Here is a 27,343-nt window from a genome sequence, read left to right on the forward strand (position 1 = left end):
GGCCGATGCAGCGCTCCGTTCCTCTCTGATCCAACGAGGGAGGCGATGTAGCGCTCCGTTCCTCTCTGATCCAGCGAGGGAGGCGATGTAGCGCTCCGTTCCTCTCTGATCCAGCGAGGGAGGCGATGTAGCGCTCCGTTCCTCTCTGATCCAGCGAGGGGGTGATGCAGCGCTCCGTTCCTCTGATCCAGCGAGGGAGGCGATGCAGCGCTCTGTTCCTCTGATCCAGCAAGGGGGGCGATGCAGCGCTCCTTTCCTCTCTGATCCAGCGAGGGGGCCGATGCAGCGCTCTGTTCCTCCCTGATCCAGCGAGGGAGGCGATGTAGCGCTCCGTTCCTCTCTGATCCAGCGAGGGAGGCGATGTAGCGCTCCGTTCCTCTCTGATCCAGCGAGGGAGGCGATGTAGCGCTCCGTTCCTCTCTGATCCAGCGAGGGAGGCGATGTAGCGCTCCGTTCCTCTCTGATCCAGCGAGGGGGTGATGCAGCGCTCCGTTCCTCTGATCCAGCGAGGGAGGCGATGCAGCGCTCCGTTCCTCTGATCCAGCAAGGGGGGCGATGCAGCGCTCCTTTCCTCCCTGATCCAGCGCGGGGGGCGATGCAGCGCTCTGTTCCTCCCTGATCCAGCGAGGGGGGCGACGCAGCGCTCTGTTCCTCCCTGATCCAGCGAGGGAGGCGACGCAGCTCTCTGTTCCTCCCTGATCCATCGAGGGGGTGATGCAGCGCTCCGTTCCTCCCTGATCCAGCGCGGGGGGCGACGCAGCGCTCTGTTCCTCTCTGATCCAGCGAGGGAGGCGATGTAGCGCTCTGTTCCTCCCTGATCCAGCGAGGGGGTGATGCAGCGCTCTGTTTCTCTCTAATCCAGCGAGGGAGGCGACGCAGCGCTCCGTTCCTCTGATCCAGCGAGGGGGGCGACGCAGCGCTCTGTTCCTCTCTGATCCAGCGAGGGAGGCGATGTAGCGCTCTGTTCCTCCCTGATCCAGCGAGGGGGTGATGCAGCGCTCTTTCTCTCTAATCCAGCGAGGGAGGCGACGCAGTGCTCTGTTCCTCCCTGATCCAGCGACGGAGACGATGCAGCGCTCCGTTCCCCCCTGATCCAGCAAGGGTGGCGATGCAGCGCTCCGTTCCTCTCTGATCCAGTGAGGGGGGCGATGCAGTGCTCCGTTCCTCCCTGATCCAGCGAGGGGGGTGATGCAGCGCTTCTTTTGGGTCCCCAGCCAAGATCGGCAGTGTGTTTCTAACCATGCATATATGGCTGACCCTGCAGTCCACACGGCACTGTTTTTACTGCCACTAATAGAAAATCTTTGTAATGTTGCTGCAAACATTTTGCCCAATGTTAGGTAGCACTTAAATTCACATGAGCAATTTTCTTTAATCATATGAAAAGCACACTGCTCAAAGCATTTTCAACCTCAATCTTGGTTGCTTTTAGTGTGCAGTCTTGTAAGTCTCAAAACAAGAACTGTGTAATTACAAACCAGGAACTAGGTGAGTGAAAGTGTGACAGGAAATAAAATACCACAGAACTCTTTCTCAAACCATGCATAATGAGCACAGAAAACATAAGAAAATATAAACTGAAGTTTGCAGGTAATACAATAAAGACAATTGTGTTAGTTTGCAATGGATGTGTTTGTGTTTCCTGCTTTGTGAATTAAACATGAGACATGGTATGGAAGACGAATCAGAAGCTTATTCTCCCTAACTGGGCACACATATAAGTGGCAGAGATGTAGTGGAGATGGGTGTATGCACATATAGCACACTTTAGCGTTCTAGAGAACCTCTTGTCCTACTATCTTAAAACCTATTAAGGACGTTTCCATAGCACAGGTATCGTAACTGTCAATCCTGCACCCATAAAATAGTTTTAGTCACAACATTTCAAGAGTAAATTTAGCACCAATGCTTCATATAAATAATATGATATTGTATATATAATATTGTACAACGAAGTTGGTACAGCATTAGCGCATTTGTTTAATAATAAAAGCACAGGATTTTACAATTCTGTCATGTGCAGGAGCCCAGTACCTCATGCACATTTTGACAGCTTCTCCTTTTGCTGCCTCAGGGTGTTCAATAAGCACACTGCACTCAGGGTGTTCAATAAGCCTCCACACTGCACTCAGTGTTCAATAAGCACACTGCACTCAGGGTGTTCAATAAGCACACTGCACTCAGGGTGTTCAATAAGCCTCTACACTGCACTCAGGGTATTCAATAAGCACACTGCACTCAGCGTGTTCAATAAGCCTCTACACTGCACTCAGTGTTCAATAAGCACACTGCACTCAGGGTGTTCAATAAGCACACTGCACTCAGGGTGTTCAATAAGCACACTGCACTCAGTGTGTTCAATAAGCACACTGCCCTCAGAGTGTTCGGTAAGCCTCCAGGATGCATAAAGGAAACGGATGTATAAACTGACATCATTCCAGAGCCATTCATTCTTTCCCTTCACAATGTCGTGCCGCATTTCCTGCAGGCAGGCCTTGTATTGTGCCTTAAAAGCTGCTCTCTCCTCTCTGGCAGAGTGGGGGAGGGGGAAGTACACTTATGTTTTACAGTGTGCATTCAACTGCATTGCTAGTTGTTTTACATATAAGGGTTTGTTCCATTATTGTTTAAGATTCACATGTAACCCTTTACCTCAGGCACACACTGTGGGAACTCCGTTAACATCCACAAGTGGACAACAGTGTTCTGTTGTGAACATAGCTTTTGAAAGTACATGACAGCAAGGCAGGTTGATGCGCTGCCCTGTAACAGAACCCAGTTGCCGGCACAACACTGCTATTATCTGGTCACATTATTTACACAGCTTTTTATTTCTGGAGTAATTGCTTATCGTCACATGAGGGCCTAACTCAAACATTTGCCTAGCTGCCAGATATCACATATACTTGTTCAGTGAAGGATATTGAGCACGAAAGGGTTTTGTAGGGCTATGACATGTATAATCACAATCTTAAACTTATTTTCTGTATAAAATACAATTTGATAGACAGGAAATTAGCCAGCATCAGTCTAGAACAGTGTCATCATGAATACATGTACTAAACTTATTTTATTTATAAAACATTCTTTAAAGTAACTGATTATGAGTAAAACACTGTGGCCACGGCCCTCCTGTTGTTAGTGTATCTGTTCTGCACAGATATGTTTAAACACTAGGTATGTGCAGCAGTGCCTTAACAACAAAACAGATTAACAATTCTACACATTGCAAACCCCTAAACCAGTTTCTGTACACAGACAGACCGCCCCACAACTCCCTCTCGCTTGCCGAAGCTATACACTGCACCAACAGTGCGCTTTTGACTCCGCCACTGTATTATTCCAAAGGCGTTTTTCCCATGGGCATATTATCAGCCCGGCTGTTTTCCTGGGATAAGGAGAAGGGGGCGCATGTACTAAATACATACGAGTGGTGTTCGGAATGAGTGATGTTGATGGAAACCAATGATCGTTACAGCTGGAGCAATGGTGTACCGTATAAGGAGAAAGGGAAGTTAATTGCGTGCGGTAGCCGCTAGTATTGTGAGTGCGGAAGGGGCGCGGCTTGGATTGGATGCAGGTTATTCCATTTCCTCGGCCAGTAGGCGCCTCTCTACACCTGACTGAATAGATCTTCACAAAGTTGCCGAAATGCTGAGTTTGGGAAGTGGAGGAGGAAAATCTACAAAGCCGTCTTTTGTCTCTTATGTCACCCCAGAGGTAAGCTTTTTCTAAGTAGTTTAGTGTTAGAACGGCGACAAGGGAGTTCAAAGAAGAAGATTCAATCTCTGTACTGTACTACTGTATGAATTGGACTGTACTTAGCTTAACCTGTTTTTGGGCGGGGTTACTAGTACTGTACTAACTTGTAATGCTGCTGCACTCTGTACCAGTGATTACTCGTTTGAAATTCCACACGAGCACATATTTAGTATTGGTCATACTGCATGTAAATCGATTGATTACTTGCTTTATTGGTTGTTTTTTTTAAATGTACTTATCTAGTAGTACCTATGTATGTGTCAGTTTGTTTATTCATAATGCACATTAGTGTAATGCAACATAATGTACAGTACCCATTACAATGGATATGTACAGTAAATGTGAATATGCACTGTAGTTTAAATGAAAGAAATCCAAGATGTAACGCTGGAATAACCTTGTGTGCAGAGTCCATGGAACTGTGTGTAACTTGATGGATCTCGTTCAAGGTTTCTTTTTCGTTTCACAGAACATCTCAAGCAGTATTTAAGTGTTGCACTTGAAAAGGTTGTTAACAATGTATTACTATAGCAGGTAGCCTGGTCTTGTATTTCTTACTGTAAACAATGCAAACATTTTTGAAGCGTTTACTTCAACCTTACAAAACAAGAAGAAGCAACAACAACCATGTTACGCAAGGTCCGTCTGAGGCCGTTCCCTTTTCTGTTTGTTTAGCAGTTCATTTCAAAGTGAACGTGGTTCTGTTGTTTGAGAGCACACTTTGCTGCTCCAACTGAACTCTCCTCACCCCGAATGAGTTTGAATTGTAGGTTTCAGTGCAGTGTCAAGATCAGAGCAGTTAAAAAAAAAAAAATAACAAAAACCACGTGACACAGAACCAGCTGAGAGAACTGCTGTAAATTCCAACTGTGAAAGGGCTTCAAGTTGTTTTTGTTTCTATGTTTTGAACATTAATGTGGAATTTTCCACTTTAGAAAAAAGCGTAAATTTAAAAGCTGGCGGTAACGTTTTGAAAGGTGTGTTTTCCTGGGACCAGGGCTGTTGATAGCTTGGCCAACATGTGCTGTAGTCTGTAGGGTTGAGTTCAGAAGCACATTTTCATAACTGTACACGAGCTTTCAAAGGCTAACCAATGTTTATTTAAAACTCTGTACATTACAAAGAGGCGGGACGACAAATAGAAACACTAACCACGTTAGTGCCGTCGTACATTTTTATGGATTTATTTATTTTTAACCCAACCATGTTGCAAGCTGATGCGCTAATTCCCTCAGCACCTGACGGATTAAGCATCCTTGCCACTTCTAGTGGACTCTAATTGATTCTGCTATAGAGTACTAGTTTTGGGGCTCTTAATATTACCAGATCTGTTTCAAAATCAGTAAGAATCCTAAAATATTTTCAAGTTACATATTTCTAATCCCCCCCCCCCCCCTTTTTTAAAAATGAATTTAACAATGAAAATGTCTTCTTGAATATGATAATGATAGTAGGCGGAAAACACGCCTCATTTATAAGGACGTTTTTTGTAGAAATACAGTTAATACTGTCTGTTATAAATGACATGGTTTTTAAAAAAATAAAATAAAAAGCCACCAGCTGATTTGAAGTGACTCTTCACTGATGCATTGAGACTTTCTCAGACCTCGGCTCGTCAGCACAGATTCCCACTGAACATCCATTGTGTAAGTGGTACTGTTTATGCAGCAAATGCCAAAGCTGTGTGTGGTTTTCAACCCTGGTCATCAAGTACTCCTTTGTTTCAACCAGGAACTACATTTGTGGTTTAAATGTGCATTGTTCCAGTGTTTTTTGAGAATTTAAACAACGATTGCTCCACATTCTATGTTCATTACCAGGCTATAATAAAATGAATAACAAAAAGAGAACTGGTTGAAACCACAAAAAAAAAAGACACCTATAACATGATGCAGCAGGTGTCAAAAATACTTTGTATGCAGCAGTATGTGTTTTCACAGGCTCATTTTTTTATTTAGATCTTTAACCCTTTAAGGTGCTAGGGAAATGTGTCCCACAAATATAAATATGCTAACGTCCTTATTTTTGCAACGCGGGGCACGGAACAGGGTTTAAAATGTACTGACAGGTTGGATCTGGTCATCCAAATGGTCAGTTTCCGAGTCACTCTCGGATGTATTTTAAGAAGAAACCGTTTGAACAAGAGCTCAATTCCCCGTGTACCTTAAGGGGTTAAAAGTTGATTGTCATTTCATATTCAATATTATGTGGACGTTTGGTGTGCAGTGTTTCGGGTGTAACAGCAGAGATCCTGTTAAGATGTTCTAGCTTGATTTGAGTTGGGGTTTACATTTAAGATTAGTGCAGTAATGTAGATGTTGGGTGGGTTCTCATTCAGGGTCAGATTAAGATTCATGAATTTTCCAAGCAAAAATTCAATAGAAATAGAGTGCTGTGGGAGCTAATGATTGGGGGGGGGGGGGGGGGGTCATATCTGAATATCCATTCAGAGCTCAAACACATATTGAAGTTACCGTAAAATAAACTAAACCCTGTACCCCTGTCAAGTTACCTTCTGAACAAAGGACAGAAAGAATCCTGTTTGAATGATTTCAGTGGTGACGTATTCAGACCCATCAATTGAACACACCCCAGTGGGTTTTATCTTTCATTATATCAGTGTGTTTCCTTTTCATTATAACTTCTTGATAGTATGTTATTAATTTGTAACTTTAAATATTTAATTGTAATATGTGTCAACGCATAGATTGAAATGTGCGTGAGACTCTTCACAGGGTGTGCTGTAATTTCTCGGTGGCTGCACTTTTAAAACCTGAAAGCATCAGTTCCTCTCTGTCCTGGCTGTTTCACCTCCACCTTCAATCGACATTTCCATTGCTGGCCAGGTCTGCAGAAAGCAGATCCTGCTGTAAGAGAGTGCTCCTGCCCTGGATGCAGTAGAAAATGAGATGAAAGTGCTCGCTCTAGTGTGATGGAGCTGCAGGACACAGGGAAGCTACAGAGATCACGGTTTGTGTTTCACACAGTCTGCAGGAATAATTACAAAGAGCTTTACTGCTCCTCGGGTTCCTCTGGTCTCCACTATGCAGCCTAATACACTAAACCAAGCCAGGGTTAGGCTCCTGCAGTGTCTGGTGAGCTGTGTAGTAATTCCTCACCTTTCCTATTTCTGGCAGTTTGCATCAAATGAAAACAGAGTTGGTCCTTTCATTTTTAATTTGCTAGAAATTATTTTATTTTTTAATTTTTTTGTTATTGTTATTAAATACATCATTTGTGCATCTGCTTTCATTGCATGATATATTTTTGGTATGTAATTGAAGACAAATATATGAAACGATAGAATTGCTTGTAGAAATCTGTGCTGGAACACGATAATACATATTACCATCAAAAGATGTCTTCTGGAAAAATAAAAAAGGATGGCACACAAACATTTAGTTCTTGTGATTTGCTGTTTGCGGTTGATTGCAAGAGGCAAGGATACTGGAGGTTATCTATAGAAAGTGAAATGTTTTCAGAACACCCCTTAGTTTCCACCGGCAGTAACAATACTTCACGTGCCAAACACAGAACGACCTTGTGGTATCATTTATTAAAAACAGGACGCAGTAAATACAAGGCACCTGTGTGTGCTGTTGTGCACGCTGAGTGCTGTGGTACATTGTGCCCATCAGCAGTTTGTGTGTTCTTTCTACTGCAGTGAAATTCCTGTTTCAAGGGCTCGTTGTTCATAGTTGTTTCATTTGAAGGTAGAAAGTTTGTATACAAACATACCACATGAAGGAGGCTTGGATGCACTGACATTTTTCTTCAAAGATAACAGTCCCTATGTATTTCTAATTAGAATTAACAGAATTTGTGTTTAAAATCAAATTATTTTTTGTTTAAAAAGTATTATTTGCAAAGTAAAGGTACAGCTATGGGCTCAACTTTTGCCCCCAGTTATGCAAATTTATATATGGGCCATTGGGAAAACCAGTTTATGAATGACACTGCCTCCAATCCACATTCACAGGATATTTTATTCACAAAAACTACTTTCACTTTCATGTTCCAATCACATGCTGCTAAATCTAGCGAAATCAAAGCGATTTCCCTTATGATTTATCCTAAAACTACAGTATAGGTAAAACTGTAATAATCCAGAATAGGCTGTGAAGGCTTTATTTTGCTCAACTGAATTTTTATTACTCTCCTCATAACAGGAAATAGGATCACAACAAAACAAAACGTTGATCCCTGTACGTAACATTTACCTTGCTAGTTTGGCCAGTGTCTGGAAAGTGTGAAGTATTTTCGAGCGATGTGCATTACCTGCATCTGTGTCCCCCGATTCTGACTCGCTTGCCAAATCTGAAGCATCACTTTGCTGAGTTAATGTGTTAATACCACACATGGTTGCCACCTGGCCCCATAACTCCAGAACACTGCGAGACAGAACAGGATTTTGAAGTTGCCTTTAAACTGAAGGAAATCAACACGTGAATTGAGAGCTAAACCTTTGCTAAATTGATTCTGTTGATTAATTATCTCGAGGCAGCACGACAATACGATAACCGCTTTCAACAAATTAAATAAATAAATACCATCATCAATATTTATTTATTTTATTAATAGTTTTAAAAATATATATTTTTAAGTTTCTTTATAGTTTCCAATAGTATATCGCCTTCTCCTGCTCAAATCATTAATACTGACCAGCTGTTCACTATTCCTGACACCAGACAGCGTGAACACCTGATCAGTGTTATCATTTGCCAGCAGGAGGCGCTGTAGTACAAGAGCAGTCATACAGTACAAGAGCTGTGTTAGGGGGCAGTGACGTACATATGGGACATTTATCAGCATTCATTGTGATCGTTTTTGCCTCCTTTTGTATCTTTGTTTATTGACTTGTGTTGTGTTTTATTTAACAGGACATGAAAATAAAAGAAAAAGAGGAGGGCTTAAGATCAAAGCATCCATATTTACTGCCAGGTAATGTGTTTAAAGCCTATTTATAGTTCAGTGGGTTTCATAACCTGTTGCACAATATAGTGTAATCCGTTTCTGTGGATCCAGAGCACAGCAGAGCCACAGCTTGGGTAATGTTTGCATGGCTCCCTGTATGTGAAACAGTGTGATAAATATAAATAGAAATCCTCTTCTGCACCAGTACAGTAAGTGCATTGAGCCAGTGGGAGTGCTGCATTGCTCTTTGTGCTCCCAGTGGATTATAGAGGGAAAGTGTCTGGGGATCATTCGTCTCCCCGCACTTCAGTGACTCCTACTGGTCAGATCTCGTCATTCCACAGAGAGGATTCCCAGGCTGGGCCTCGCTTCCCAGGTTCGCTTGCTTGGTAACCTCCATTCCTCAAAGCAGGGGTGTCCAATCCCGGTCCTGGAGGACCGTTCCACTCCAGGTTTAACAAGAACAATTGTAGAATTACCTACTTTGGGTTCTGGATGGAGGTTTAATTGGGCTGTCCTTGCAAAGGTAACACAAAATTCTCCTGTCAGGACACTGCACTCTTGATTGGCTATCCTATTATTGTTAATAAAATCATGAATAATCCTCTCCCTACACCGAAACCCTAACCTTAAGGTCAGTATCATGTACTGCAGTCATTACACATCCTAAAGTAGTTCATGTTTGGCAGTGAATAAGCGTTTTTGTTACTTTAAAAAAAGAAAAAAAAAAGTGGCCGGAGGTGCTGACTTCCTCAGTTGTCCTGACAGGAACATTTCATGGTACCTTTTGTAGGCACTGCTATAAGCGGTTCACTTAAACAATTTAGAACTGTGTTGAAACAAAGACAAGGAGTGAAAGGTCCGTTCACTATATTGGTTTGAAATGTGCAGTGTTGGAAGAAATGTGTGTTTATAGAAAACCTATTTAATTTAAAACCTGAGTAAATGGATTTAAAAAAATAAAGAGCTGAGGTGTGGACTACAAAATCTACAGGCCATTCAAATGCCATTCAAGTTGTATTTCTATGATTCTCTCAATAAAACCTGTTCGTGTGGCTAGAGAGTAGTTTGGCTGTCCAGAAACCTTTACACTATTTATTATCGTACAACAAACACAGCAACACATGATTGTGTCAGTAGGTGGCGCTGTACAGTAATTGCAGTGACTCTGTGCTGCAGGTGAAGTGGTGTTCTGCAGTGCGAACCATGTGCTGAAATACACCCAGGAGGATGCGTCGCAGCGCGGCGTGTACGGGACTCTGCTCTGTACCAACTTCAAGATCGCCTTCATCAGTGACGAGAGCGCTTCACAAGAGACGGTGAGTCGTGTTCACACTTGTACCACCGCTTGACAAACCTGGACCAGCATTCTGTAGAACCTGTTACTATCCTTTTGTAGAACCTGTTACTGTACCACTGTTGTACATTGACATGAACAGTCCTCTCTTTTAAAATGTGAGGAAATGTTCCTTCCACTAACCTGGAACGAGGAACCTTGATTATAGGGAGAGGAAGTGCATTTTGAGTATCGTTGCCTCTTGCGAGAAAGCTGACAGACATATTCGATCTTAGTAGATCTTCTGTGAAGCAAGCAAATAGATTTCTGCGAAATGTACCCTTTGCTGTGTAAAATAGTGTCAAAATACATTTTTTTGTATTGCTTAAAAATAAATACAGCAAATGTTTGCCTTATTGATGCACTACCGGTTACACTGAATTAGGAACCTGGCAGCCGGGTTTAGCTTGCTTCCAGTAAATGATTGAACACACACTGCATAGAGCAGCACAGTTTCTTTAAAATATCTTCAATGAAAAAGACACTAGCTGCACCAAAGATCTGCAATATTTCTGCTAAAGATCGCCAGTCTTTGTCATTGGCTTGGTTGCGCTGTGATATTAGCAGCTGCTTATAAATACTGCAGTGAGCAGGCTTCTTTTCTGTCGCAAGACCTTCATAACTACAAATAGCTGTGCGCTGCCAAGATTAGCTGGACAAAGAGAGAGCTCCCCCCCCCCCCCCCCACAGATCAGCACCTCATTGAAAACCACAGAAGCAGACCAAGACCTAGTAGCTGTTCACTAATTTGTTTTTTTTTTTGACAATTTTCCCAGATTTTCAGTTCCAGTGGTTTGATTTCATGTGCACAACAAATCGAAACTACAGATGCAATGGGGTGTTGTAATAAATGTGCACCCTGCTCTGTCACTGACATACCGTATTCCTGCGAATTTAAGACACGCCTTTTTTAATTGTTTTTTGCTCCTCAAAAATAGCTTGCGTGTTAAATTAAAGTACAGTATAGTGATGCGTGTATTACAGTCACCAACAGATGACATGCCAAGCAGTACCACAGTTCACAAATTGGGAGAAAAACAGGTGCGAGTAATCTCCATATGCATGTGTTATGTTCTGTTAGTTGGTATTGTGCATACCGTTCTGACTGTTGGGTTTGCAATGTCATCAATGCTGTTGCTGGGTTACATGCCTGATGTAGTGGAGTGTTGTGTCGTGCTCGCTGTTGCCGGGATGTGTGATGCCGTGAGCGACGTGTGTGTGTGTGTGTGTGTGTGTGTGTGTGTGTGTGTGTACAACAGAGACATCATCTTAAGTATTCTATAGTATGCAGCACAATAAACGAGGTCCGTGGTTAATCTACAACGACACTTTCGGGTCAGATTTGTACGATACAACAGCGTAATTGAGGTTGTGTCTTTCTAAAAGCATATTTATTTGATTATTTTTTTGCCTCAAAGTGAGGGTGGTAAATTTGGGTTGCGTCTTAAATTTGAAGGAATACGGTACTTGTTTATACTACATCGCTGCAGAAATATGTGTCTGTAGTTTGTAATTTACATAATGATGTCATGAATATCTGTTTCTTTTGTTTAGGCACCTCCATTTAGGAATAAGCTTTTAAGTGAAAATGATATTCCCCTGACGTGTGTGGACCACATCTACGGAGGTTTGTGTGTATTTCAATTGTTTATTCCTTTATTCCCAGCCCCGATGTTTGCTTATTGTTTCATCCTTTTGCATGTGTTTTGAATTGATTCATCGGTTCTGATAAAAGACGCTACAGTAGCGTTTCTGTCTTCCTATTCCCACTGTAGCAGCCTGGGAGGGCCCTTATAAAAGTTAACCACAGTAACTTTGCATTTTTTCCAGGGTTATAAAATGCAATTGCCATACAGTGGTTTACCATGGGTTTCCATGATTTCACAGTGTTTGTCGTAAGATGTTCAGGCTGTTTTTAAGCCATCTAAAGAGGATGTGCAAAGCCGGTAGAATATTCGAATGTAAATCTCACAAAAGCTGCCACTGTAATGAAACTACAGCTAGATAAACCGTGAACCTTATATAAGGCATCGATAGTAACTGTTGAGTTGACCTTTTAAATTTCAGACCCATCTCTATTGCGTTCAGTCAGTAAGCATCATAATAACACTTTAGAAAGGCGATTGCCTGAGCCAATGAGAAACCTGTATGTCCTTGTCAGAGCCAATCGGTAATACTTGGAGGAGGGCAGATCTATCAAATAGCTTGCATCTCCAGTGTGCTGGGATCCCATTCCCCTCAGATCATCATGGCTGTATCTGAAAGAGATGCCATGCAAGTTCAACACATTCTGCTGACAGCTTTATTCCTTTTATATAGAGTCCTCTCCGCACCCAGATAATCCACTAACTACACTGTGTTCTTTATTGCAGTGAGTGATGAAAAGAAAAAGCTGATAATAGGAGGTCAAGTGAAAAGCAAGTACCCTTCAAAACTTATAATCCAGTGTAAAGATTTGAGAGTCTTTCACTTCTCGTTGACATACGCAAAAGAAGAGGAAGCTAAAAAGGTTTGTGGCTGGGAACGTTGCACAACTGAACAGCCTTTGTTTGGTGATTGAGACAAGCTGTTGAGTTCCGTTGTTGCCTTTTCTTTTTCTTTAGGAAGCTCTGTATAGAAGTGTACACTTTCACTGTCTTTCACTCTTCTGTTTCAGATATTCCAAGGAATTGTCCACCACAGCCTTGAACCCAAGTCTCTCAAATGTGTTTTTGCTTTTTCTTACTGTGAAACAGCATCACCATCCCAAGGTAATCAGGTGCATGTCATTTTGCTTTTCAATTTTAAAACAAACAGAATGCCTAACTAAATCAATACCACATCCTCTAATGTACGGAGTGTTGATAAAATAACAGTGCTATAGAAAGGCAGGTATGTGTCTGTATCCGATTACATGAGTTATTGTGTAAGTGGTAGGTTAAGTGATCTTACCTGCCATACACTTATATATTGTAGGTTTCAAATGTGCAGTTGTGAAAGAAACACATGCTATAGCAAACATGGATTTTCATTTCAAACCATTCTATCTGGTACTACACTAGACAGAAGAAAGTTCTTGGTTTGCTTGCCTTACCTTTCAGAAAGCCTCTTCCTGTTTCACTTCCTATAGCTGTAGTTGGTCAACAAAGGAAAGCATGTGTTGAGAGCGGTGACAATTTCACTTTCCAGGAAGAATGACTTGAAAATAGATTCCTTTAACCTACTGTGCTAGTTATCGTGTTTTTACATTGAAATATCTGTTTGCTGTAGCATGTGTTTCTTTCAAATCTACACATTTGAGACCTGTGATAAGGAATGGATCTGCATCGCAGATAGGATTTATGGGAATATCTTGACGGTTACAACCACATGAATAGAAAGTTTTAAAGAAAAGGAGGGAACAGTAAGTTCTAGGACTCGCATGGGCAATGGGAGGGAAGAACGTCTGGCATAGCAAGCAGCCAATTCAATCCACCCCTTTGGATGTCCGCTGCAGAGCCGTCTTTGCTGCTCCCCGGTAGCTGCAGAATCTTTGTGCCCATATTTCCTGTACACTCAATCTAGTGATGTTGTGGGACTGACCCAATTGCTGCTCTTTTACAGCCTCTCGGAAAAGCAGTCTGACTTTAATGTTTGAAACGAAAGAGGACTGGAGCGTGGAGCTGGGCCGCACTAAAGGGAATTGCAAAGTGTCGAGTGCCAATGCGGACTATGTTATCTCTGAGAAGTGAGTGCTGATTACCGTATTCGGCATGCTGTTGCTGTTAGATGATGCTTCATTATTCATATCCCAGACAAAGTGGGTGGAGGTGGCTTTTGAATATGTTTGTTTGAAGTGCTTGATTTGAAGTCTGTAAAATCTGAAAAGGTGTTGCAAAGTTAACCCTCAGCAATCATCTAAGCATAGCATAAAAAACAGGACCAGAAGACAGTTATGGATGATGTACATCAGATTTGAACACAGTAATTATTATTAAACACAAAACAACAAATACCCCCCCCCCCCCCCCCACCCCATCCACAGGGAACCTTACTTCACAGTATTAGAGTTCATAGTAATATTATGTGAAAAGAATGAGAGTGAGGGAACACAAACCAGAGGGTTCTACGTATAAACAGAAATGCATGAACATATGTGTATACACACGTGTGTGTGTGTATGTACGTACATACATACATACAACACGTATTTGTAAGTGAGTCACAATACTGAGGTGTGTAAATCCTTCTTTGCTTTTTTCACAGGCTGCCACAGTTCTTTGTCGTCCCCTTTGCTGTTTCAGACGACGATATTTTGAGATTCCTCGGTAAAGGAATACCTGTAGGTATTTTAGAGTGTTCTGGCATGCATTTGTTAAATGTTCATCCAGGGCTTCGCTTTATTTGTCAGAATGTGTCCAATTGGATACAGTGAAGCACAGGACCCCTGGGAATACTGATTTGCAAAGCAATCTGAATTTATAATTGTGGGTGTGGGCGTGGATTCCTATTAAGAGCTTCAGCTCACCAATGCTGATTACAGAGAGGGCGCTGAAGTCCACACAGGCAAGTCAAACTATTCAATGCATCTCTGCCAGTCTCTATGTGGGTGTCATGTTGTGGGGTGTGAAAGAAGCACACGTCATGTCTAGGGGTGTAACGATACACTAAAGATGCAATAAGATCAGTCTCTATCTGGTGCTTTTTTAATCCTTTTTTTTTGCAGTTGAGGACAACATTTCAATGAAATAACTAGATCCCATCATTCGGGAAGTGTTTGGTGCTGCATACAGTGGGATTGCTGTATCTATCGCCATACACAATGGTTTATTGAAGCACAGGGAATTCCACCCCTAATCATGTCAAATGTTACATTCGAAAGCTGCATGCAGTAGTGGCTATTTCTGACCTGTGTTTACCCCTTGATAACTGCTGCTTGCTGAGTTCTGACAGTGCTCACAAGGAAGAAGACTGTCATTGAGGTGCTTCACCACTAGGTGGGCTCTGCTGCTTTGAACCTGGATATCAAAAAGATGCTGCAATGGACCTCAGAGAGAACACGTTCCAAAAGAATACCTAATTTTAATGTTTTAAAATGACTTTCCTTGTAACACTTGCAAACATTGGTATTGTCATTGCTGTTGTGCGCACACAGTCGATGAAAATGATACTTTCGTTTCCGCCAGCTCTTAGGGTGAAGATGGTGCTGATGTTCTCTGCTTTGTTTCCCACACAGTTCTGGTGCTGGTCCCATCACAGTGGCTGTGCTCTTTTTAAAATGGCTTGTTTACCCACCATTCAGGAGGATGGTATTTCACAGAAATACATGCACAGGTCAGTCATTGAATTGAAACGTTTGTTTGATTGGGCTGTACACTGAATATCCATCAAGCTGCAGGGAGCTTTGGATTGGAAGTTAGCTGTGGTTAAGACATTACTTGGACATGGAGTTGCTTCAAAAGTTACCAGAAAGTTAAAGTACTTTAGCTAACCAAATAATTCCATTAGAAGTGCACCTCGTATATGTTGCCATCACTTTGTATTTTCCTGTATAAAAGATGTACTCATTATGGGAAATGTGTACAGTATTGGAATTGTTTTAATGGTTTATCTTCTGTTGTCCCTGAACCATTGTGTTGAGAGGCCCATGACATTGGCTGTATCATTTATTTATTGTCCCTATTCCGATCGCTTTGATATTGCTGGATGAAAATTTCATTATTTTTCTCAGTAAAAGATGTTAAAACACTGTACAATGCACTGAATACAGTAAGTCTTGATATCGATTATTTTACAGTTCCAAAGTACATACTTGTTGTTTTGACGAACGTTCCAATAATTCCTGTTCATTTCCAGTATTCTGGATCATTTTATTCAGAGGCATCTGTGCATCTATGGTGTTGTCATGTCAGTCTACCTAACAAAGAGACAGTTATTAAGATGTTTCTGCATGCAGCTTGGGACAGCTGTTCCACTTGGAATTGATGTGTTTACCCTCCAGGAGCTGTGGTTGGTTTACAGCATGCATAAGGACTGGGGTAATTCCTTTAATGGATAGCTCAATTTCGAGGTCATCTCATGTAATGGGTAATGATTGATCTCATGATGACACATGCTGTATGTATTGAACAGACTGTCTCTGTTCTCACCAAGTATCAAAGCTAACCAGCGAATGCAGCAGAGTTTGACGAGATCGTTTCCAACGATGGTTTGCCATATTTATGAAGGAATCATAATGATCTATATCAAAGAACTGGACATAGTACCTTGAATTGGAATTATTCCTTCCTGGAACTAAGACCCAACTTTGAACTTTTTAATCATGCTCTTTGAATTCAACACATTTAAAATACACTGTTGTATAGTAAGATGTGAGAAGTTGTACTAATTCATGTAAGGTAAGATTTATGGACGTACACCTGCCTTTACGCAATGTTAGATTGATTTTTTTTAAGTAGAAAAGTAGGGATCCTTAGATATTCCAAACCACTTGAAAGAGTGTGCAAATTAAATGTTCATGACATGTAGTCTAGACTGAATGCTAATGCTGGCAGAAGATTATGTAGGCTCTTGGAGATGCATTCCAGGGTGCTTAGCTTAGGGGGACCGGATTCATTTTCAGCACAAGGAATGTAAATAAGTTGTGTTTGTTTTAATTCTAAACATTCCTGGTAGTTTCCAGTTATCTATCGTGCACGTTACCATACAGTACATTCTAGAGACCAAATGGGCATCTGTTCTGCATGGTGTTGTATACAGGCCACAACAGGCACATGCATTACTATTGACACTGGGTATACAATCTTACTAACTGTCACGTGCAATTATAAGCCATTTCAGAGCCCCCAGATTTGCCTGCTGGGTAGTATTGCATAACAGGGCTGTGTGTAGAGAAACCCTTGAGTGATGCAGGGTTTTCATTGAATAAAGTACTTTGAATTGAATGGGATTACTGTAGCTGTGTGTACCACAGTGGCATTGGTCTTCTGACAGACTCTGCTATTCACATTACAATTGTATGAAACACAGTGAATGTATTTAATGCCAAAACCCCTCTAAAGCAAAGCACGTTGCAAATGTGAACATACTAGGAGTGCTGGCATTGTGCAATACATTCCAGCCTTTTAAATGTGCTGTTTGTAGGATGCTTGATGCTGTTACCCAGGACCAGCTCTGTCCAGTGAAAATAGAGGACCTGTCCAGCTGCCTCCCTGCCCTTCAGGACCTCCAGCTGTCATACAATAAGTTCAAACAGCTCTTCCTGATTGGTAAGCTGTACTTCTCACTCTTCATTGACAAGCATCGTGTTCTGTAGTGGACATGCAGGGCCCCTGGGTTAAGTTGTGTACTGTGTTGGGATGAAGCACATTTAAGCTTTTGACTGTCACAGACTTGTTTGACTGGTACACAGTGCACCAAAGGAATCCATTCCCTTCCAAATGAATTCATGTGATTCGTTGTAGTCTGTTCAATGAAGAAATCACTTGCGTAACCACCCCCCACCCACCCACAAACATGCTTTGTTTTTAAGGTAGGTGCTTGCATGTCCGCTCACTTTCACATCTGGCTTGGGTAACATGTGAAATGACTTTTGATCACAATTTAGCACCTGAACCTTTTGAAAGCATGCTGAAAAATAGAGGCAAAGGAGTGGTTTCTTTTCCCAGGGCAGGATATTTATTTCTTAGCAGATTTATTTCTTAGCAGATGCCCTTATCCAGGGTGACTTACAATTGTTACAAGATATCACATTATTTTTACATACAATTACCCATTTATACAGTTAGGTTTTTGCTGGAGCAATCTAGGTAAAGTACCTTGCTCAAGAATACAGCAGCAGTGTCCCCCACCTGGGATTGAACCCACGACCCTCCGGTTAAGAGTCTAGAGCCCTAACCACTACTCCACACGGCTGCCTATTTAACACTTTACTGCCTGGGTATGTTCCCATTCTCAATGTTAAATTAAATTTCTCCGTGTCAGATTCATTGGACACTGGGCAGCAAAGGGTTAAAACTACTTGCTAGCCCTCCAGGATGCTGGGAGTTTTGAGTGCACACCCTTGCTTGATTTTTAAACTACTTCTAGCCCTCAAGACACTCTGAGGTTTGAGTGCACGCCCTTGCTTAATTTTTAAATTCACTATTCATCCTATAATCCTTGTATTTCATTAAATCGAATAGTTTTGGATTACATTCAAGATTCTATTTTTGGGTACATTTCAAAATGGTAATAATTTTTAAAGGCAGATTGAAAATGGTTAGCTTTGCTATGTCTCAGGTTTGTTATGCTTTGTTTTTTTGTGCAGATAGTACTACTGAATTTTGGGTATCTGATATGAAATGGTTTTCTTCATTGGAAAATTCTGGCTGGCTGGAAATCATCAGGTTGGTAACAACAAGGAACACTTGCAGGTGTTTTGTAAAGGACTCTTGAAACTCCATCTTAACCCCGGGATGTACTAACAGCTCTGATCACATCTAATACAAGATTTCAGTCTTGAGGCCATCTGAATGTAATTGCAAAGCACACTTCCAATCTTGTACAGAACTCCATGTGGCAATGTTCATCAGCAGTAGAGATTACACTACAGTGGCTTGTGATGGAGCACATGCAGTCTCTAAGTGTTTGACATGCCCTGCTGTGCGCTGCTTTCCACATTCCACCGCTACCTAGATCATAGGCATGCTGGGGACAGACGTGCCCTTGTTTTGTATAAGCAACACCAATTACGCACGGAGAATCCGCAATGAATGAATGAATGATTTATTGATTGCAATTGCAGATGATTTAATGAACTGTGATGGGCGCTCAGGGCCTGAGTGAATGATAAATTTGGCCGCAGGCCTCGTCCATGGGTGCTCGAGGGCTACCTGTGCGAGGCCAGCTGGAAAAACATGAACAGTTGCATGCATCCCATTACTGCAAATAGGAAGTGGCTATGGGCCACCTCCACCCAAAAGATGAGGCTGCCAAACTATGAATGGAAAAATAATAATAATTGACACACCCCACAATGGCGCACTGCCACCTACCCCAAAAATATTGGAAAATTAACAAAAATGAGCAGCTGAGACACAGCCCAGCCTCTCCTGCCTGACCACGCACCCGCCGAACTAAATACGAACCACCCTACGCTCAGGGAAGGAAAACCCCCCTACTCGCATATTTAATTTGATGTAGGGAGAAACCTCAGGGAATCCATGTCTTGGGGTAGCCCTTCCTGCAGGCACTAAGCGGTCAACTCCCATTTCAGCTTTCCAGCACGTGATTGAGAGGCCGAAACGACATGGGAGAGTAACACATGGAGCCTTTATGCGCTTGCTGATGACGTGTTGGTTCGGGGAGGATTCTCCTTAAAAGCAACCAAGTTTACATTTCTCTCCAGTCTTGTACAATATAATGAATCTGTTCATTTAAAGATGAACTTAAGAACTGACTACACACCCAAATATGTAAACCACTGTACTCTCCTCAGTCTAACATTCAAACTACAGCAGGGCTCAATACCTTCATCTCAACCTCTCCAGGGTTACTAAACAAGGATTCAAAAGTAGATGCTTTGTAATAAAGCATTGATATATTGCTGTCACATGACTGAATGATGTTATATATAAAGTATATATTTGACTTTTTATTTTTTCTAACTGGCAGGCAGTGTCTTATGAAAGCAGTTGAGATTGTAGATTATCTGGAAAGTGCGCACACCAGTGTATTGATCGTAGGTGAGTGGCAACTTTATCTTTTAAACCCGTTTTGTTTTATTCATGTATTTGGTGGTTTTGTTTTTTCTGGGATAGGTTATCTCTTGATAGAAAAGGAGCTCATTATAATGAGCACAGTAATAGAGCCGACTGCCTAATTTAAATCGTAATCATAAAAAAAAACAAGCTTGTAAAGGGGTCACGTTCTAGACTGAAAAGTGTTAACCTTGTAAAGATGTCACAATAGAAAAGTGTCCAAGGTAAACAAGACAATGTTTGGGGCATCGTAATATGACTGACCCCTCTAGGCTAATTTTGGCTCATTTTTTTGTTCTATATTTATATTTATAGGCTATGCTGTCCTCTCATATCTTATTATTTTCTATATCCCAGACTTGGCTTGAGTCACGCATTTCCATTCTGTTGCTCTCCAGACCCTATTGTCAATATGAAGTTATTATAGATATTGCATTTAGTTTTGCATGTGATGTTACAGTGTGTAGAGCTGTCCAGTTGAATGGCACTGAAGCCACTGGGCTAGCTGTGCAATACCCTAGATTCCCCATACAGCTGGGTCCTGTAAAGGCAGTCCCGGAGGTTTTCCTACATTCTTTATTCTAACTTGGCTGGAGTGACTCCCAGTAGTCTCAATAGTGCAGCACTAATACAGAGAGACACAGAAGTAAACAATACTCAATATCATAATTCCAAAAGATTACTATACATCCAGAAATAATATATCTGCAGTATTTGGATTAGCCGCTCTTCACATCAGTGTCATGGACCCCATGTAGCATGCATTCAGCTGTGTTTTGTACGGTGCACAGAGAGCTTCTTTGTCCCTGCTGTTCCAGAGGAGCACTGCTCAGACCTGTGCTGCGTGCTGTCCAGCCTGGTCCAGATTATGCTGGATCCCTATTACAGAACCCGCTCCGGCTTCCAGAGCCTCATTCAGAAAGAGTGGGTGGCAGGCGGCCATAGCTTTCTTGATCGTTGCAACCATCTTTACCAGAAGGAAAAGGAGGTTAGGAAACGCTTTTGTTTTTATCATGAACACAGTTACTTCTGCTTTGCATCTACAGGGCATTTATTCCAAAGCTGCATTGGACACACAGACTTTAATAGACATTCATTTGGTGTGTATCCCTGTGAAAGCGTGGCATTAATGCTTAACATTTGCAGACCTTTTTAAAGAGAAGATATAATTACCTGAAAACGGCTGACTGCTCAAGCAGTGTAGGAGAAAGAACTCCCAGCTGACCAGTTACCCACTGCTGGTGTTGGATAGGCCCCTATTGTAAATCAGATATGTATTTCCATGTAGGATGCTGTCACTTTCTTAGTTCCAGTAGGGTTGTCTTTTGACTTTGCTGTACTCTGTGCTGAACGGGTTGTGCAGCTCTAGATCTCTGGAGCTCAGGGGGATTTTACTGTCAAGGTTTTCCTTTCCAGGTGCCGGCTCCGGTGTTCCTGCTGTTCTTGGAGTGTGTCTGGCAGTTACTCCAGCAGCATGCTCCTGCATTTCAGTTTTCAGAGACATACCTGACTGTCCTGTCTGACAGCATCAACATTCCTCTCTTCAGCACGTTCCTCTTCAACTCGCAGCACCACAGAGATACAGCTATGAAGGTACAGCATTACTGGGGGACTTGCTTTTGAATGCAGGCAGATAAATAGGACCTCATTTCATCTTGGTCTTTGCACTAATGCTATTAAGAGGTCAAAGATGTTCATGAATCCTTAAAGGATGGCAACCCAGTTATCAATGATATGACGTTGGATGTCAGGCATGATGTATGGACCAGATTGCATGCTTTTACATGGTGGCATTTGTGAGTGGTATGAATATAAAATTCCAACTGGCTTTATGTTGAATAAGCTCCAGTCGTACTTTCCACAGACAATGTTTTGCATAGCTATTGTTGAAGTGTGCTGGTGGCCAGTCGACTTGGTGCCATCTAGTGCTGAGTTCATGAAAAGCATACAAATAAATGATTCGTACACTGAAGAATAGCACACATCGTAGGAAATTAAACAGGCTGGACTGGAAGGTAGAAGCTGGTGTTCTTCTGTTTGTCTTACATAAACAAAGACTCTTGTCTCAAAGTGCTTGTCACAGCATCTTTCATAACGAGTGATGCTATGTAAGTATGTAGGTCAGAGCAGGAGTCTGTAAATCACTACCACGTAAGGTGGTAAACACTGTCACAAGAGGTGTTTGGAGTTTGATATTTGAAGTAATTCAAGGTGAGGGGGTTTAACATCAAAGGGCATCCCTGTAGCACACACATTCTATTGTGAATGAATGCTGTCAGATTGGGATTTTTTTCAAAGGGATAACCAGGCTAATATCTACTGAAATCCCACCAAAGTTTCAACATAGAATTCTGCCTAAAAAAACATGAATCTCATAAGCATAGTAGAAAAGTGACAAATCCATGTTTGGAAATCCTGTATATGTTGAAAGCGGGCTGTCGTATGGCTAAGAGAAGCAGTAGGGAGTAGAGAGATGTGTTCGGTTAACACAGACATTTAAAATCCTGTGCAGAATCGGCTCCAGCTATTCCAATGAATTCTCAGAAACCTCCACTTGAAAACAGTCACTTTTTTGCTAGCCTTCAAGAACATGTGAACTGGGTTTATTAAGCTTTAATGGCAGAGCTTGCTCCATAAAATGACAAATATATAAAAAACACACTCTGTCCCATCTCTCAAGGCCGTCACATGTTCATCAAGCTGAAAGGTCTGTAACACAGTGAATTGGAATGCTTGATAGTGAAAGGGTGGTCTGTTTGTGTACTGCAGATGTTTCCAGTGGAATGCTCCAGTACCCTTTCTCGCTCGTTTACCGTCTCTGCTTGTTTTGGCAGCCAGGTCACCCCGAAGCACAAAGGAGCCCTTTGAATTTCCCCTCTGTGTGGGATTGGTCACTGCAGTTCGATTGCAAAGCCCAGTCTCTCTTCACTAACCCCCTTTATGTAGCGAAGCCCATACAAGACAAAGCCCTGAGGAAAACTTCTCACCAAAAGGTAAGCGTTGTGTTTATGAGCAATCAATTGTAGTAACCCAAGACTTTCCTAGGAATAAAAAGTCAAATAATCTGATCATTTCTCCCCAAATGTACACCCCCGGAACATCTGCAGTAAATGCAGAGATGTTGAAGGCAGAGCAGCATTATATTTCTTAAGATTGCAGATTTGATATGATATTTATTAGGGTTGCAGATTGATATGATATGTATTAGGGTTGTAGATTGGGTAGGGTTACATATAGGACTGCCTCTTTGCAGCCCTTTACTGTGACTTTACATATTTCACCCTCCTCCTTTTCTTCCTTTTCTTTAAAGCACCAGAGACAGCTGTCTTTGCCAAATACTTTGTCCAAGCCTTCTCCAAGGAAGGGCTTCTTTAAGGAAGAAACAGATAACCTCAAAAAGATTTTTTTAGGCAAGAGGATCAGCAAATGGCTGAACCCGACGGAGAGCTCCAAGGAGTTGTACGAGTCCTGGCAGAGGAAGCCTCTGGATTACCAGGGCCTGCTACTGCCCTACCTGGACGGCCCGTCTGTCCGAGTCTGGATGCAGCGGTACCTGCGCTGGGTTCCTGAGGCCCAGATCTTCGGAGGTGGTTCAATCACGACTGTCAACAGAGTCTTGGAGCTGGCCAGCGAGATCCAGGACCTGCAGAAGGAGGTCGAGAGGCGCTCCTGCAGAATGAACTCTTCCACTGCGTGGACGCAGGTCTACTCTGGCCCTCCCTTGTCTGCCCGCCTCTCTTCCTTCCCTTTCACTGCCACGCATGCCTGGTCTTTCAAACCTGCCATCCCAAGCAGCATTCGGCAGAGTCTGGGCTCCGTGAGCAGCCTGGCTGACAAGGAGGACGATGACTGTCAGGGTTCAGGTGTGCTTTAAGAGACACACAATCCTGTTGATTTTCATTGCCGTGTTTAAGAACGTGTACGAACGAGAGGAGGCTGTTTGGCCCATTCGAGCTCGTCCTGGTTTCTAGTTGCTGATTGAAAACAATCCTTGCGCATTTGAACTGCAAAGATCTTCACGTGTAAGAAGAGGAGCATGAGAATCCAGAACAGTTCTAGAATTGGGTGACTAATCAGTGTTTCCATTTGTCTTATAACCCTTCATATGGATGCATGTCATATAATCAAGTCTGTAGTGTTAATTGAGCCCTGCAGCCTCAGTCATTCTTCATGTCTAGTAAAATAGGATTCCTGAGGCAGTGTGTGACATTCTTGCATAGTTTACCATCCTGTACACCAGTATGTTGTAGGCTCCTGCAGGTAGTTTGAATTGATACAGGAAACCTTGTGCTTTTAATCGTTTTATTTTAATCACACAAGGACATTTTTATGTACAAAAAACCTTCAAAAAAAACAAACTGCGTCATAAAAAACTATTTACCTTTGTTTTTATAACAGCAGATTGCTTTTCACACATTTCACCAAATATAATGCACAAGTATTTGCACTTCAATTCTGCACAATAATTCTGTCTTACCTTTGGTTGTATGTATTGTAAATAAAACAAGTCACATTCTAGTATGAAACTACCTTCTTGAAAAGGTTGCTTTTGATACCATTTTAAATAGTAACTGATGCTGGCTTTACATGTTAAGGTGCAATCCTATTTAATGAAGAATAATAATAATCTAAACCTTGTTCTACAGTAGAAATGCCCTGCAGAAATAGCATGTATTTATTCAGCTGCAGCCTGGTCATGGCTACTATGATTATAATGAGGAGTTTATTATCCTGGCCAGCTATATACAGCAGTGTGCACATGTATTAGAACACCCCATTGCTTCTGTAGTTCAGCAGTGTGCACATGTATTAGAACACCCCATTGCTTCTGTAGTTCAGCAGTGTGCACATGTATTAGAACACCCCATTGCTTCTGTAGTTCAGCAGTGTGCACATGTATTAGAACACCCCATTGCTTCTGTAGTTCAGCAGTGTGCACATGTATTAGAACACCCCATTGCTTCTGTAGTTCAGCAGTGTGCACATGTATTAAACACCCCATTGCTTCTGTAGGTTTGATTTGTTGTGCACATGAACACAAACCACTGGAATAGAAAACCTTGGAAAATTCTCAAAATAGACAAATTAGTGGTTGTCTAATTTTAATTGATGACTTTAATAGGCCACTCATGCAATTTTTTAAATAGGAAGAGAAAAGAAACACTAAGCCACACATGGTGAAATGCATGAGACTTTTTAGAAGTTTAATATGCCTAATTAAAGCATAGAGCTGTCTTAACATTTTCACACAAGTGCCTATTGTTTCTATATTACTTGCATGAAATTGAAATTCTCACACCCACAGGTTTTCATACAGGTAGATATTGTGGTTTGGGGTCTTTTTTTTTAATTGTTCTGTTATTGAAACAACAATACAAAACTATTAATGAAAATGCTTATCACATTTAACAAAGTGACCATAAAAGCATGTATTTTAAATTTGGATATGATAATAATGTTTTAAACAAATTTAAAATTTGCACTGCCTTTTTTTTTTGATGAATCCATCTAAAACAGAGAGTTGTGAATAATGTCAATGCTGTGCGGTGGTCTATGCTGCAAGTCCTTACACTGTTCTCTTTCGCATTGGCTGCTTCATGTCTTTAATACTATTGATGTATTCTCTGAGTAATAATGCCCTCAATTCTACATGTGTAGAGGTTGGGGTGGCATGTAAACAGAAATTGTTTCCTTAAACAGTTAATTATGGGTCAGTAACCTAATTAAAAGTTGTAGTATCCCACAGTCAACTATATTCCTTCATGTCTGTTAACATAGCCTGCTGTTCAATGTATACAAATAAATAAATTCAACTTGAGGCACCTTTTAAAAATGTGACACTTGCACTCTCGTGCTACGCACACGTCACTTCATTTAAGCTGCACTGTTTACCAGCCTTTATGTTCATTTCTTTATGTCGTCACTGTGTGTCAAGGAATGAAAGCCTTATATTTCAGAGAGCACTGCAACAGAAAGGGGCCTCTATGCAGGGTGAACCTGAGTTTTGCTACTGGTTTATATAAGCTATATAAGATCAAATATCCTAGTGATTTTTAATAGATGTGTGGTGTTTTTTTTATATAAATCTCTCCTATTCATGTGTACAACTGTATTTAATCACAGTGATAAACACTGAAATGTTTTATAGAACAGCACTGATGATGATATTATGTAAATAAAAAAATGAGGACCTTGGCTTAGCTTGGTGTGTTATTGGATAGTGTAGCGGGTGAAGGATGTTTTTGTTTTTTTTCATGTGTACTTTATGTAATTACTGTTAAAGATTCATTGATCTAGTTTTCAATAAAGACACTGAAAACATGAACATTTGGTCTTGTTTTGCTACTTGCACGTCCGTATCCAAGATGTAATTAACTTCCACGTGTGTTAATAACAAAAATAAATAAAAACCGACGGCAAAAAACAACTTCATAAACAAAACGTAGACAAACAAACGTCTCGTAACAGCAATAAAAAGTACATTATGCTATTTGTCCTGTTCTGGTAAAGTGAAATGTAATGAAAATGAGCTTGCTATTAGCACTTAAAGTTTGCAATTGTTTCCAAATCACTTTTGAGCAAGGGGTTTATTGCTCAACCTAGATAAGCCATGATTGCCTTTTTTTCATCGGTTTGTGTCTGGATTGCAATTGCCCAGTTTTAAGGAGTTGGTCACATGGTTAGTGTATGATTGGAACAATTTCCCTCTGGTCACAGCTGGCTTTTGCTTTAACCATTTCCACTCCCTGATTTCTCAGTGTTAATAAAGTCATGCAGTTATCCATGACTTCAGAATGCGATATTTGATGCATTTGTATACATTTACCTCTAACTTAAAAAAAAATATTATACATTCATGCTACACCTCCCATTGAATAACAGACGTTTGGCTAAGTATATCTGGTTGGAAACTGCAGTGTGATAGCACCCCCTACTGGAAGGGTGTGGGGTTATCAGATAAGAACATAAAGTTTACAAACGAGAGGAGGCCATTCGGCCCATCTTGCTCGTTTGGTTGTTAGTAGCTTATTGATCCCACAATCTCATCAAGCAGCATCTTGAAGGATCCCAGGGTGTCAGCTTCAACAACATTACTGGGGAGTTGGTTCCAGACCCTCTCAATTATCTGTGTAAAAAAACAAAACAAAAAAAGTGCCTCCTATTTTCTGTTCTGAATGCCCTTATCTAATCTCCAATTGTGACCCCTGGTTCTTGTTTCTTTTTTCAGGTTGAAAAAGTCTCTTGTGTCAACACTGTCAATACCTTTTAGAATTTTGAATACTTGAATCAGATCGCTGCATAGTCTTCTTTGTTCAAGACTGAATAGATTCAATTCTTTAAGCCTGTCTGCATATGACATGCCTTTTAAACCCGGAAAAATTATGGTCGCTCTTTCTAGAGCAGCAATATCCTTTTTGTAGCAAAGTGACTAGAACTGAACATTGACTGAAAGCATCGTGAGTCGAGAGGACAGTAAGAATTGGCAATGATCCGTATGGTACACCCCTCTACTGTGCAACGCAACGTAGAAAAAGAAAAGAAAGTCACATCATGACATGACTGGGGTACTTTTTTAACCTTCAGGTTCATTGGTAACCCTGGAATGCTTGGAATTATAAATGACCAATTAAAC

General features: G+C 41.4%; 1 protein-coding gene across 2 annotated transcripts; it reads left to right on the top strand.

The window, feature by feature from the left end:
- Window positions 1–3,512: 3,512 nt before the first annotated feature.
- On the top strand, window positions 3,513–26,035 carry LOC117403774 (myotubularin-related protein 12-like). 2 transcript variants are annotated; one of them, XM_034006179.3, is made up of 16 exons: window positions 3,513–3,720; window positions 8,643–8,703; window positions 9,856–9,995; window positions 11,567–11,639; window positions 12,385–12,521; window positions 12,669–12,762; window positions 13,595–13,718; window positions 14,237–14,312; window positions 15,207–15,304; window positions 17,114–17,238; window positions 18,279–18,357; window positions 19,625–19,695; window positions 20,502–20,698; window positions 21,127–21,303; window positions 22,545–22,703; window positions 23,021–26,035. In XM_034006179.3, the coding sequence occupies exons 1-16, from the start codon at window positions 3,652–3,654 to the stop codon at window positions 23,582–23,584; spliced, it is 2,244 nt and encodes a 747-aa protein (XP_033862070.3). In that variant the 5' UTR covers window positions 3,513–3,651; the 3' UTR covers window positions 23,585–26,035. The 2 variants fall into 2 exon arrangements, with proteins under 2 accessions (XP_033862070.3, XP_033862071.3); XM_034006180.3 differs by having other exon boundaries at window positions 20,529–20,698.
- Window positions 26,036–27,343: the final 1,308 nt, after the last annotated feature.

This window comes from Acipenser ruthenus, chromosome 2 (assembly GCF_902713425.1).
Source record: "Acipenser ruthenus chromosome 2, fAciRut3.2 maternal haplotype, whole genome shotgun sequence".
Classification (NCBI taxonomy): Eukaryota; Metazoa; Chordata; class Actinopteri; order Acipenseriformes; family Acipenseridae; genus Acipenser; species Acipenser ruthenus.